This window comes from Pseudophryne corroboree, chromosome 2, assembly GCF_028390025.1.
Source record: "Pseudophryne corroboree isolate aPseCor3 chromosome 2, aPseCor3.hap2, whole genome shotgun sequence".
NCBI lineage: Eukaryota > Metazoa > Chordata > Amphibia > Anura > Myobatrachidae > Pseudophryne > Pseudophryne corroboree.
In genome coordinates, this window is record NC_086445.1 from 576,025,737 (window position 1) to 576,038,709 (window position 12,973).

A 12,973-nucleotide genomic window follows, 5' to 3' on the forward strand; every position below is an offset into this window, starting at 1 on the left:
AAAGTGCCACGGTGCTGTCAGTGCATCGATTAGAATTGCTTGAGGGTCCCGAGTACGCGACCCGTAGAGAGGAAGATTATTATTGAGGCGAGACGCCATCAGATCTACATCGGGCAACCCCCACCGGGCTACTAGAGTCAGAAACACCTCCTTGTGAAACTCCCACTCTACCGGATGCATCGTGTGACGACTTAAGAAATCCGCTTCCCAGTTCTCGATTCCTGGAATATGAATCGCGAATATGGCCAGGAACCAATGTTCCTCCCATGTGAGAGTCTGAGCGACTTCTTTCATTGCGGATCAGCTTCGAGTACCTCCTTCCTTGTTTATGTAAGCAACTGCCGAGGCGCTGTCGGACTGAATCCGCACTGGATGACCCTGAACCATGGTTTGAATCCGAAGTAGTGCATACCGGATTGTCCTCAACTCCAAGATGCTGATCTGCAACTTTAACTCTTGACTGGTCCAGAGTCCCTGAAAGTGATGAGTCTGAAACACCGCCCCCCAACCTCTGAGGCCGGTGTTTGTGGTGACCATCACCCAAGACCAAATTGTGAACGGAACTACTTTGGTCAAATTGGATCTGTGAAACCCCCAGCGAAGCGACTGACGAGTCTGTACAGACACGCGGACCAACAGTAATTCGAGATGAGGCCCTGTCCGAGTCCAACAGTTGAGAATCTGAGCTTGAAAAGGGTAGAGTATGAAACGTGGCATATGGAACTGCCTTGAAGGTTGCCACCATCTTGTCTCACTTGCATGCATCGGAGAACCGAAACCACCGGTAAATGTAGCCGAATTCGAATTCTGGACTGAATGTTGCAGATCAGCATCTTGGAGTTAAGGACAATCCGGTATGCACTACTTCGGATTCAAACCATGGTTCAGGGTCATCCAGTGCGGATTCAGTCCGACAGCGCCTCGGCAGTTGCTTACATAAACAAGGAAGGAGGTACTCGAAGCTGATCCGCAATGAAAGAAGTCGCTCAGACTCTCACATGGGAGGAACATTGGTTCCTGGCCATATTCGCGATTCATATTCCAGGAATCGAGAACTGGGAAGCGGATTTCTTAAGTCGTCACACGATGCATCCGGTAGAGTGGGAGTTTCACAAGGAGGTGTTTCTGACTCTAGTAGCCCGGTGGGGGTTGCCCGATGTAGATCTGATGGCGTCTCGCCTCAATAATAATCTTCCTCTCTACGGGTCGCGTACTCGGGACCCTCAAGCAATTCTAATCGATGCACTGACAGCACCGTGGCACTTTCAACTGGGATATGTGTTTCCACTGATTCCACGTCTGCTTAAACGCATTCAGAAAGAAGGTATCCCAATCATTTGGGTAGCCTCAGCTTGGCCACGCTGACAGTGGTACATTCTTCGTCACAATATGATCGTCGAGGAACCATTCCGACTCCCTCTGTGTCCGGATCTTCTGATTCAAGGACCAGGCCACCACCCAGGACCTGAATCTTGTCCTGAGGAAGAACCACTTTTCTGGTTGTTGGTGTCGAATAAAAGTCCCAGAAACATCATCTTCCGTGAAGGAAGCAAAGACGACTTCAGACAATATATTATTCATCCGAATGACCGCAGAGACTCCATAGCGAGACGCAAGTTCTGATGAAGAATCAACCCTGCCTTGATCAACAGATTACCCAAATACAGAATAATGTTGATTCCCTGCCTGAAACTGAAAATGTCAAGGCCGACAGCGAATCTCAGAAGAAATTGATGACCCGTCCAAAAAGAAACAAGCAGATAGGCGTCTTATGTCCAATTAGGCCAAATATCCCCCTGTTTCCTTGGCGACAATAACCGAGAGGATGGATTCCATTTTGAACTTTTGGGTTGAAATGAACCGTCCAGTTTGTCCACGAGTAAAATCCCCGACCTCTCTGCCGAGCGGGACCTAGAAGAATTACTTCATTTCGTAAGAAAAATGGCTGTTGCATGATGAAGAGCTCGACGTCTGAAGGGACCATTTGAAAGAGGAGTGATGAACACCCGATATGGGACTGGTTCCTCCTGATCTAACAAATATTCTCTGGATATGACCTCCGTCACCCACCGATCTGGTCTCGACAGGAACCACCCTTCTTTGAACTGTAGTAACCGAGTCTCAACTGTCACTGACCCCTCCGGGTATCGTGAACCGTCATGCAGTAGTTTTGTTCGCAGGTTTACGTCTACCTCTGAATGCCTCCCTTCGTGGGTATCCCCTGTATATGAAAGTACCGAAACCTTGTAGAATTCTGTTTCGGAGGAGCAACTGGAAGAAAGGGGTTCCTTGTGTAGAATGTGAGATAATATTCTTTGATTCCGAGCTAAAGAGAACTCACCTTCAAAGGGTACCGCCGGCAAGGTCTGTTTGGAGTCAAAATCGGCATTCCAAACCCGAGACCAAAGAGACCGTCTTGTTGTCACGGTCAAGGCAGAAATACGGGATTGTAGCGCAGCAGGATCAACCAAGGCCTTACCCACATAAGTAAGAGCCTTCTGAAATCTGTTCTGCTAATTGAATGGCTTCCGATGGATCGTCAGACTGCCTTCCAAAGATGACCTGTGCTAGTCAGTCATCCGCGGCCTTGAGGACCCAAGCGCCAGCTAAAAGTGGGTGAAGAGAAACACCTGATAAAGAAAACAGATTTAGGCATTGCTTAAATCTTCCTATCTGTAGGATCTTTCAACGTCACAGACTGTACAGAAGGAATAACCGTAGTTCCTGCTAAATTTGAAATGGGAACGTCTACCTTTTGGCCTGTTTCCCAAAATCTCATATCCTCCCTCTGTAAAAGGATATAGAAATTTTTATGTCCTAGGGGCTTGGAAACGAGAATCCGGCTTAAGTCAGGCTCCTTTAAAATATCCCTGTTATTAAGATGACGGATGGAGTCTATCAGCAATCTAACAGCTGAGCTAGTAGAAAAGTCATCTTCCCAGACCGAAATCTCGCCCCACTCTGGGTCTACTTCCCCATTTTATAAAAACTACACCTGAACATTGTTCTAGGTGCATGCAGACAGCACATGTGCTGTGTCAATCAGAACCTCCAATGGGAATTACTCCAACTCCTCCCCCAGAAAGTTATAGCGGGCAACAGCTATGGCCGTTTTGTAGCCGAAGAACTGCCGGCAGAGTTTACAAACTTGTTTTGGGATTGAATTAAATCAGCCAGACATCTGCCCATATTTTGAGCCCACACCAGATGTGTCTGGCCCAAGCAGACAGACTGATCCGCGGAACCTCCCTGTCGGATCACCACAGATGCACCAGAGCATGAAGCACAGAGGGTATCAGCATCCGATTTACCCTTAGCTAGCCTTGACCCACACTGTAAGCAGGAAAATAACCACCGAGGATGTCTTTCCTCTTTGTAGATCCGTCTGACGTATTGACATAATTAAACTTTATTTTTATTTTATTTTTTATTTATTTATTTTTAAACAAATGCACTACAAACGAACTATAAGCTCAGTAGAGTAATTTGTGCAAAAATTAAATCTGTTAACTCTCATTACAAGTGTAGAATAACACTATGCCCCCAAAGTATACTTGCTGTTAGGTGACCTTCAAACTGTGTGTGCTGCACAGCGCCCCTCGTACTGTCTCTGTAGAAGATGGCGCCCGGTGCTTTGCAGGCGCTGGACGGGAGGGCGCGCGAGGCAGTGCAGGGCGGGAATCCGTCCTTTTGAAGTAAGTAAGCGCCGCGTCCCCCTGCTATCGTCTCCTGCTCACTGCTACATCCAGCGGCTCCCCAGCGGCTCTGATCGGGCAGTGGCTCCCGCACACCGCTATATACAGCGGCTGTGTTCGGGTAGCGGCTCCCGCGCACCGCTACATACAGTAGCTCTGTGCGGGCAGCCTCTAGCGATCCCCCGGAGAGTGACTCACCACTCTCTTCCCCTTTCTCTCTTCATTTAAAACACAGTGGAATATGTTACTGCGCTCCACCGCTCACCTCCGGAGAGAGAGCGGAGGGGGAGGGGGGGAGGGGAGGCACACAAGTATAAATATAAATATGAAAGACATAGTAATATATATATATATATATATCTATCTATCTATCATCTAGGAAGGATAGACCAATACTGTCAGAGACAGATTGCGTCTATCCTGTACCTCCTCACTGCCGACTTCTTAGGAACAGGAATCCAGCCCCAGTGACCGAAGTGTGGTGGCCTTCAGCGGCAGAATAGAGTGGGAATCTCTAGCTAACCCCACTCTAGTAGCACCTGTCACCTGTATACAGGGACTAGGCACTCCAAGTGATAAAATAATACAATACCTAACTAAAATCTTCAGAGAGATAAATCTGTGTCTGTACTCCACAGGCACAAAACTAAAACTGAGGTGCTGGCTGGGCAGGAAGGAGATGGGAGGGGTTAGAGGGGGGAGGGGTCAGTTCTTAATAGTTCTGTGCCAAACTCCACAACCACACACCTCTAACCCCACAAGTAACGGCGCAGCGTCCCCCAGATGGATGAAAGAGAAAGACAAAAACAATGACTCAAGACTAAAACACAGACACTGGGAGGGAAGTACTCTTACCACCCATAGGCACTGCTTTTTCTTACCCAAAGAGAATGCAAACTATGAGGGAAACCACCTCTAGGCAATGTCACCTAGCCCCCTACAAAGAAGAAAACTCCCAAAGGACAGAAATAACAACCAAAGTATCATACTTGGCTCTCGGAGAAGGAACCCATTGCACAGGAACAATGGTCACCTAAAAATGATCACCTAAAGACAATAACAGGAAATATCCCAGGCCAGTGCCCCAGGATGTAGATATTGCTCAAAAACAGCCAGCAGGAATATCTGTCACTATGAAAAAGGAGCATGTCTAGGTGGTGTTGCAGGCGCAGCACACATCACAGATTATGTAAAAAAAAAAAATCAGAAACTTTACAAGTATATAAAACAAATAATCTAAAGTAAAGGCCCTAAATAAAACAGGACAGCTTCCATGGGCACTGAAACAATGAAGATCACGGGTTGCAGAGGGAAGGAGCTACTGTTGAAGTTATACCAGTCTAATTAAGTGCCAGCTACTATGGTCCCCTCAAGCAAACCCATAGTTCAGTGTCGCCCAGATTGGATGCTTAAACAAAAAAATAGTAATAAGTGTCATACCTGATTAATATTTGGATACAACAAGCTTTTTCTACTTTTTCTATGTATACTGCTTCAGACGTTACAGTCCCATACTGCGACAGTAACTATATATTCCGATGAACAATTCAAAGAATGACAAAAGCATCTCTAAAATATTTTTACAGGTTAAGTGTGCTGAAGCACATTGTACAAGACTACAACGTGCCCTAGTGCAGAGGCCTGAATGAGACCTGAAAAATTATGAACATTGGGTTGAGCCTGTATTTTTATATAAAAATTAATAAAACATATTGAAGAAAATTGGCCTGCAGTATTCCATTCTCTTCTTCTAAACAGAAAGCTGGTTACTGTCCAAATACCAGCATTATGTAACTCACATTTATACCATACTTACTTGATAAGTTGCATTGCATTTCCTTGACAAACTGGTCTTGACCGTCGCTTGAAAAAGTCATGAATAGTTTTGGGTTCAGGTAAGTGATATGGTAGAGATACAGCGGACTCTAAGAAAGAAAATCATTACTCAAATTTTTAGAAAATACTTTTATTGGAAATATTGTAAAAAGCTCTGAACAAGTAGTACAAGACTATCTCAAAGCTCACCTCGCAGCAGTCTTTGTGTTTCACTGTGCAACTGCTTTATGGCTTCTTTACCCATTCGTGCTGCTTTTCTCTCCTTCAATAAAAGAAGCACACTACCATCAAGTATACAATGCAGAGAACTCAAACTATTATTACAACTAGCAACCTTGTTCACCTCACAACTTATACAATAGGATAAGAGCCAGTACACCTGTAGGTGGCAGCATAAGGTATTGACAATAGTGAAATGCTTAGTTTTGCATTTCAGATAGTCAAAAAGAAAATAGACTATGCAAAGTTATTAGCTGAAGTAAATGGAAATAAGATTTTTTTTGTACCGATTGTAAATACTTTTTTAATAATCCACTAGAGAAACTGGAACAATGTAATATAGAGGCGTGTGTAAAGCTTGGACATGTTCCAAAAACAAAAATGGAGGGGTTGTGGGTTGACATTCCTGAAGAAACAAGATTCCAAAAGAGCTTCATGGATGATTTTCATGTGGAAACGGTCCATTGGTTAGAAGAGCCTGTATTAACGCAATACAAAAATAGGACCCGCTTTCCAATTTTAGAATTATGGGCAACCCATGTGAAAGGGAGAGACAGTTTTCCATATGAGCCAACAAATATCAAACATTCAGTGGTGCAATTGCTCAAAGGGAAACTCCTGTAGATCCAGTAATACCAGAGTAAAGTCCCACAGACTGACTAGTGGAACAAAGGGGGTGCTGAATATAGAGTAACCCCTGAAGGAAAGCCTGAACACCAACTAATGCAGCTATTCTACATTGGAATGTGACCAAGAGGGCAGATACCAGTACCTTAAAAGAGGCGAAGGCCCAGATCCAAACCAGTCTGTTGTAGAACGATAACACCCTGGGGAAACCGTTCTACTGCCACACACAGTTATAGATCATTGCAGAGGAAGGTTCCTGGTGCAGCACATGGCTTTGACCACCGAATCAGAAAAACCTTGGGCTCTTAGGATCGAGTTTTCAACAGATACCACGTTAAAGTAAGGGTTAGATTGGGGTGAAGACATTCCCTGAACGAAGACATCGGGCCATAGAGGAGACATCACGAGGGCGAAATGGATAAGCCATTTGGATCCGCATCCACTAAGAAGGCTACCGGGACTATGGCACAGAAGCCCTAATGAGTCTTTGGTTTTGACAAGAGGTCATCAGGTTGTTGTGTGGACTGCCCCAGCAATGGAATAGCATATGGAACACTTTGGGGTGCACAAACCACTCGCCCAAGTAAACATCCTGCCTGCAGAGGAAGTCCACCTTCCAAATCTGGACTCCCGGTAAGCAGATCGCCAGCAGGGCTGGGGGGGGGGGGGGGGGAGAAAGATTTTACTCACCGGGACTCCGTAAGGACCATGGGGAATAGACGGGCTCCGCAGGAGACTGGGCACTCTAAAGAAAGATTCTGTACTATCTGGTGTGCACTGGCTCCTCCCTCTATGCCCCTCCTCCAGACCTCAGTTAAGGAAACTGTGCCCGGAAGAGCTGACATTTCAAGGAAAGGATTTTGGAATCCAGGGTAAGACTCATACCAGCCACACCGTATAACTTGTGATAACATACCCAGTCAACAGTATGAACAACAACAGAGCATCAGACAAACCTGATGCAACCATAACATAACCCTTATTTAAGCAATAACTATATACAAGTATTGCAGAAGAAGTCCGCACTTGGGACGGGCGCCCAGCATCCACTACGGACTACGAGAAATAGATTCACCGGTGAGTAAAATCTTATTTTCTCTGACGTCCTAGTGGATGCTGGGGACTCCGTAAGGACCATGGGGATTATACCAAAGCTCCCAAACGGGCGGGAGAGTACGGATGACTCTGCAGCACCGAATGAGCAAACACAAGGTCCTCCTCAGCCAGGGTATCAAACTTGTAGAACTTTGCAAAAAAGTGTTTGAACCCGACCAAGTAGCTGCTCGGCAAAGCTGTAATGCCGAGACCCCTCGGGCAGCCGCCCAAGAAGAGCCCACCTAACTTGTGGAATGGGCTTTTACTGATTTTGGAGGCGGCAAGCCAGCCGCAGAATGAGCCTGCTGAATCGTGTTATAGATCCAAGCAATAGTTTGCTTTGAAGCAGGAGCACCCAGCTTGTTGGATGCATACAGGATAAACCGCGAGTCAGGTTTCCTGACTCCAGCCGATCTGGCTACATAAATCTTCAAAGCCCTGACTACATCTAGTAACTTGGAATCCTCCAAGTCACGAGTAGCCGCAGGCACCACAATAGGTTGGTTCAAATTAAAAGATGACACCACCTTTGGCAGAAATTGCGGACGAGTCCGTAATTCTGCCCTGTCCATATGGAAAACCAGATAGGGGCTTTTACATGACAAAGCCGCCAATTTTTGACCACTTTCCACGTGAGATATTTTAACTCCACGGTCTTAAGCGGCTCAAACCAGTGAGATTTCAGGAAACTCAACACCACGTTAAGATCCCAAGGTGCCACTGGTGACACAAAAAAAGGGCTGAATATGCAGCACTCCCTTTACAAACGTCTGAACTTCAGGTACAGAAGCTAGTTTTTGTATGAAAGAAAATGGATCGGGCCGAAATCTGGACCTTAATGGACCCCAATTCTAGGCCCAAAGTCACTCCCGACTGTAGGAAGTGAAGGAAACAGCCCAGCTGGACTTCCTCTGTAGAGGCATTCCTGGCCTCACACCCAGCAACATATTTTCGCCGTATACGGTGATAATGTTTAGCCGTCACGTCCTTCCTAGCCCTTATCAGCGTAGGAATAACCTCATCCGGAATCCCTCTTTTCTACTAGGATCCGGCGTCCAACCGCCATGCCGTCAAACGCAGCTGCGGTAAGTCTTGGAACATACAAGGTCCCTGCTGCAACAGAAGCTGCCCTAGAGGCAGAAGCCATGGGTCCTCTGTGAGCATTTCTTGCAGCTCTGGATACCAAGTCCTTCTTGGCCAATCCGGAACAATGAGTATTGTTCTCACTCCTCTTATCCTTACGATTCTCAGCACCTTGGGAAGAGAGGAAAAGGAGGAAACACATAAACAGACTGGAACATCCACGGTGTCACCAGTGCGTTTACAGCTATCGCCTGAGAGTCTCTTGACCTGGCGCAATACCTCTGTAGCTTTTTGTTGAGGCGGGATGCCATCATGTCCACCTGTGGCAGTTCCCACAGACCTACAATCTGCGTGAAGACTTCTTGATGAAGTCCCCACTCTCCCGGGTGGAGGTCGTGCCTGCTGAGGAAGTCTGCTTCCCAGTTGTCCACTCACGGAATGAACACTGCTGACAGTGCGCTTACGTGATTCTCCGCCCAGCGAAGAATTCTGGTGGCTTCTACCATCGCCACCCTGCTCCTTGTGCCGCCTTGGCGGTTTACATGAGCCACTGCGGTGATATTGTCTGACTGAAGCAGAACCGGTTGGTCGCGTAGGAGGGTCTCCGCTTGACTTAGGGCGTTGTATATGGCCCTTAGTTCCAGGATATTGATGTGAAGGCAAGTCTCCTGCCTTGACCACAGCCCTTGGAAATTTCTTCCCTGTGTGACTGCCCCCCACCCTCGGAGGCTTGCATCCGTGGTCACCAGGACCCAGTCCTGAATGCCGGATCTGCGACCTTCGAGAAGGTGAGCACTCTGCAGCCACCACAGGAGAGACACCCTGGCTCTGGGGGATAGGGTGATTAACCGATGCATCTGAAGATGTGATCCGGACCACTTGTCCAGTAAGTCCCACTGGAAGGTCCTCGTATGGAACCTGCCGAAGGGAATGGCCTCGTATGATGCCACCCTCCTTCCCAGGACTCGAGTGCAGTGATGCACCGACACCTGTTTTGGTTTTAATAGATTCCTGACCAGTGTCACGAGCTCCTGAGCTCTCTCTATCGGGAGATAAACCCTTTTCTGGTCTGGGTCTAGGATCATGCCTAGGAGAGGCAGATGAGCTGTAAGAACCAACTGCGACTTTGGAATATATAGAATCCAGCCGTGTTGCCGTTACACTTCCAGAGAAAGTGATACGCTGTTCCGCAAATGCTCTCTTGATCTCGCTTTTATGAGGAGATCGTCCAAGTACGTGATAATAGAGACACCTTGTTTCCGCAGGAGCACCATCATTTCCGCCATTACCTTGGTGAATATTCTCAAGGCCGTGGAGAGACCAAACGGCAACGTCTGAAATTGGTAATGACAATCCCGTACCGCAATTCTGAGGTACGCCTGACGAGGTGGATAAATGGGGACATGAAGGTATGCATCTTTTATGTCCCGAGTCACCATAAAATCTCCCCCTTTCAGGCTTGCAATAACCGCTCTTAGCGATTCCATCTTGAACTTGAACCTTTTCAGGTATATGTTCAGGGATTTTAAATTCAATATGGGTCCGACCGAACCGTCTGGTTTCGGGACAACATGGTCGAATAATAACCCCCTCCTTGTTGGAGGGGAACCTTGACCACCACCTGTTGAAGATACAATTTGTGAATTGCAGTTAACACTGTTTCCCTCTCGCGGGGGGAAGCCGGCAGGGCCGTCGGTGAGGGGGCAACTTCTCAAAGTCCAGCTTGTATCCCTGAGACACAATACCTATTGCCCAGGGATCTAACAGGGAGTGAACCCACTTGTGGCTGAACTTACGAAAGTGTGCCCCCACCGGGCCTAGCTCCGCCTGTGGAGCCCCAGCGACATGCGGTGGATTTTTGTAGAGGCCGGGGAGGACTTCTGTTCCTGGGAACTAGCTGTGTTGTGCAGCTTCTTTCCTCTGCCCCCGCCTCTGGCAAGAAAGGACGCACCTCGGACTTTCTTGTTTCTTTATTCGAAAGGCTGCATTTGATAATGTCGTGCTTTCCTAGGCTGTGCAGGAATATAAGGCAAAATATCAGAATTACCAGCTATAGCTGTGGAGACCAGGTCCGAGAACCCTTCTCCACACAATCCTCAGCCTTCCATATGCCTCTTAAGCCGGCATCATCTGTCCATTGCATATTCTACAGGACACGTCAAGCAGAAATCGACATAGCTTTGACTCTAGGCCCAGTATACTCATGTCTCTTTGGGCATGTTTTATATATATACACACCTATCTCTTAAGACAGCATCTTTAATATATTATATATATATATATATATATATATATATATATATATATATATATATATATATATATATATATATATATATCTATATCTATCTATCTATCTATATATATTTATATATATATATATCTATATATATCTATATATCTATATATATCTATATATATATCTATATATATATCTATATATATATCTATATATATATCTATATATCTATCTATATATCTATATATCTATATATATATATATATATATGCATACTAGGGTCTCAATCTCTGCTGATAAGGTACCTGTCCACGCTGCCACAGCGCTATAAACCCATGCCGACACAATCGCCGGTCTGAGTAGTGTACTAGAATGTGCACGCTATCTACAGGATCCCTGAGAATAGCTAGTGCTACCTTCTGTGCAAATGTGACACCCTAGGGGAAGATTCCCATCATATCCTGGCCCTAGTGGGGAAAGGATACTGCCTGAGAATTTTTTTGTGGGAAGCTGCAGTCTCTTGTCTAGAGATTCCCGCTTTTTCCTTATGAGAGGAGGGAAATTTACCTCAGCTTTCTTCCCCTTAACATGTGTACCCTTGTGTCAGGGACAAATGAGTCATCAGTGATATGCAAATCATCTTTTATTACAATAATCATATATTGAATACCTTTCAGCCATTTTGGCTGTAACTTTGCATTATCGTAGTCGACACTGGAGTCAACTCCGTGTCGATATCAGTGTTTATTATTTTGGATAGTGAGCATTGTGAGACTCTGAAGGGACAGACATGGGTAGATTTCCTGTCTGTTCTCTAATCTTTTGTGCAATAAATTCACCTCAGCACTTACACATATCCAAACAGGTGTCGGCGTTGTCGACGGAGACACCCTCACACACATATTTGCTCTATCTCCTCCTTAGGGGAGCCTTTTACCTCAGACATGTCGACACACGTACCGACACACCACACTAAAATACTTTCTTATTAGCAAGCTCAGGAGAGCTCACTAAAATGCACCCAGCTCTGTCCGGGCACAGATTCTAACTGAGGTCTGGAGGAGGGGCATAGAGGGAGGAGCCAGTGCACACCAGTAGTACTAAAACTTTCTTAGAGTGCCCAGTCTCATGCGGAGCCCGTCTATTCCCCATGGTCCTTACGGAGTCCCCAGCATCCACTAGGACGACAGAGAAAAAAGCATTCCGCCCAGCAGAGGATGCAATTTGCTTATTTCATGACACCACAAGTTTTGGTAACTCCATGCCTGATGTAGGCCATCGCAGTCGCTCTGTAGGAGTGAACTTTCACTACCTTGTGCTAAAGGAAAGGTTGAGCCTGACACATAGGGGGTAATTCAGACCTAATCTCTCGTTAGCGTTTTTTGCAGCGCAGAGATCAGGTCATTACTGCGCATACGTATGCAACGCAATGCGCAGGCGTGTCACACGGTACAAAGTGGACCGTTGCTGTGCGATGGATTTTACTTAGAATCTATTCGCACAGCCAATTTGCAAGGAGATTGACAGGAAGAAGGCGTTTGTGAGTGTCAACTGACCGTTTTCAGGGAGTGGTTGGAAAAGCGCAGGCCTGGGATGTTGATAGGGAGAGCTGCGTCCTAAAGAGATCACCTGCGACTGCAATTGACAGCGCCCCAGCCGTGGAGACTGAGGTCTGTGGTTAGAAAAATACAATCCTGGATGAAGAATGGGTGACCACTGTTGAGGTAAGAGGCCTGGATTCACAACAAGAAAGTGGCGCAGCTCTGGTGACAGATGAGTGTCTGGGATTTGAGATGGAGCTGATAGCGGTTCCACCAGCATAGAGGGTGCAAACGGAATGGTGTATTCCCCAATGACAAAGGTGGAGACTAGCTTTCCCACAACTCAATACAAAAGGTATTGAGACTTAAGGTTGACGGAGTAACAGTCTGAGGAGGGTCTGAAGAGACTCCAATTTGTCCCTGGTGAGAAAAAAAAAAAAAAAACTAGCTGAACCCTGTAATCTAGGAGAGCTCCCAGATGGAGCATCATCCGATACAGAGCAAAGATGGACTTGCACCAATTGATCAGCCAGCCGTGTGACTATAAAAACGTCCAGAGGTAGATGTTCCTGAAGAGTATCCAAAGATTAAACCACCAGGAGTAGGTAGGAAACTGATCCATCGGCAATGACGGTCTG

General features: G+C 46.3%; 1 protein-coding gene across 4 annotated transcripts in view; it reads right to left on the bottom strand.

Annotated features, from left to right (window-relative positions):
• CLSPN (claspin) overlaps window positions 1-12,973 on the bottom strand; it is a 410,714-nt gene that overhangs the window by 254,535 nt on the left and 143,206 nt on the right. For all 4 annotated transcript variants that reach the window (XM_063954464.1, XM_063954465.1, XM_063954463.1 and 1 more), the window contains exons 6-7: window positions 5,721-5,793; window positions 5,512-5,620 (exon numbers count right to left, since the gene is read on the bottom strand). In XM_063954464.1, the coding sequence (XP_063810534.1) occupies window positions 5,512-5,620; window positions 5,721-5,793 (182 nt within the window). The remainder of the gene's footprint in view (window positions 1-5,511; window positions 5,621-5,720; window positions 5,794-12,973) is intronic.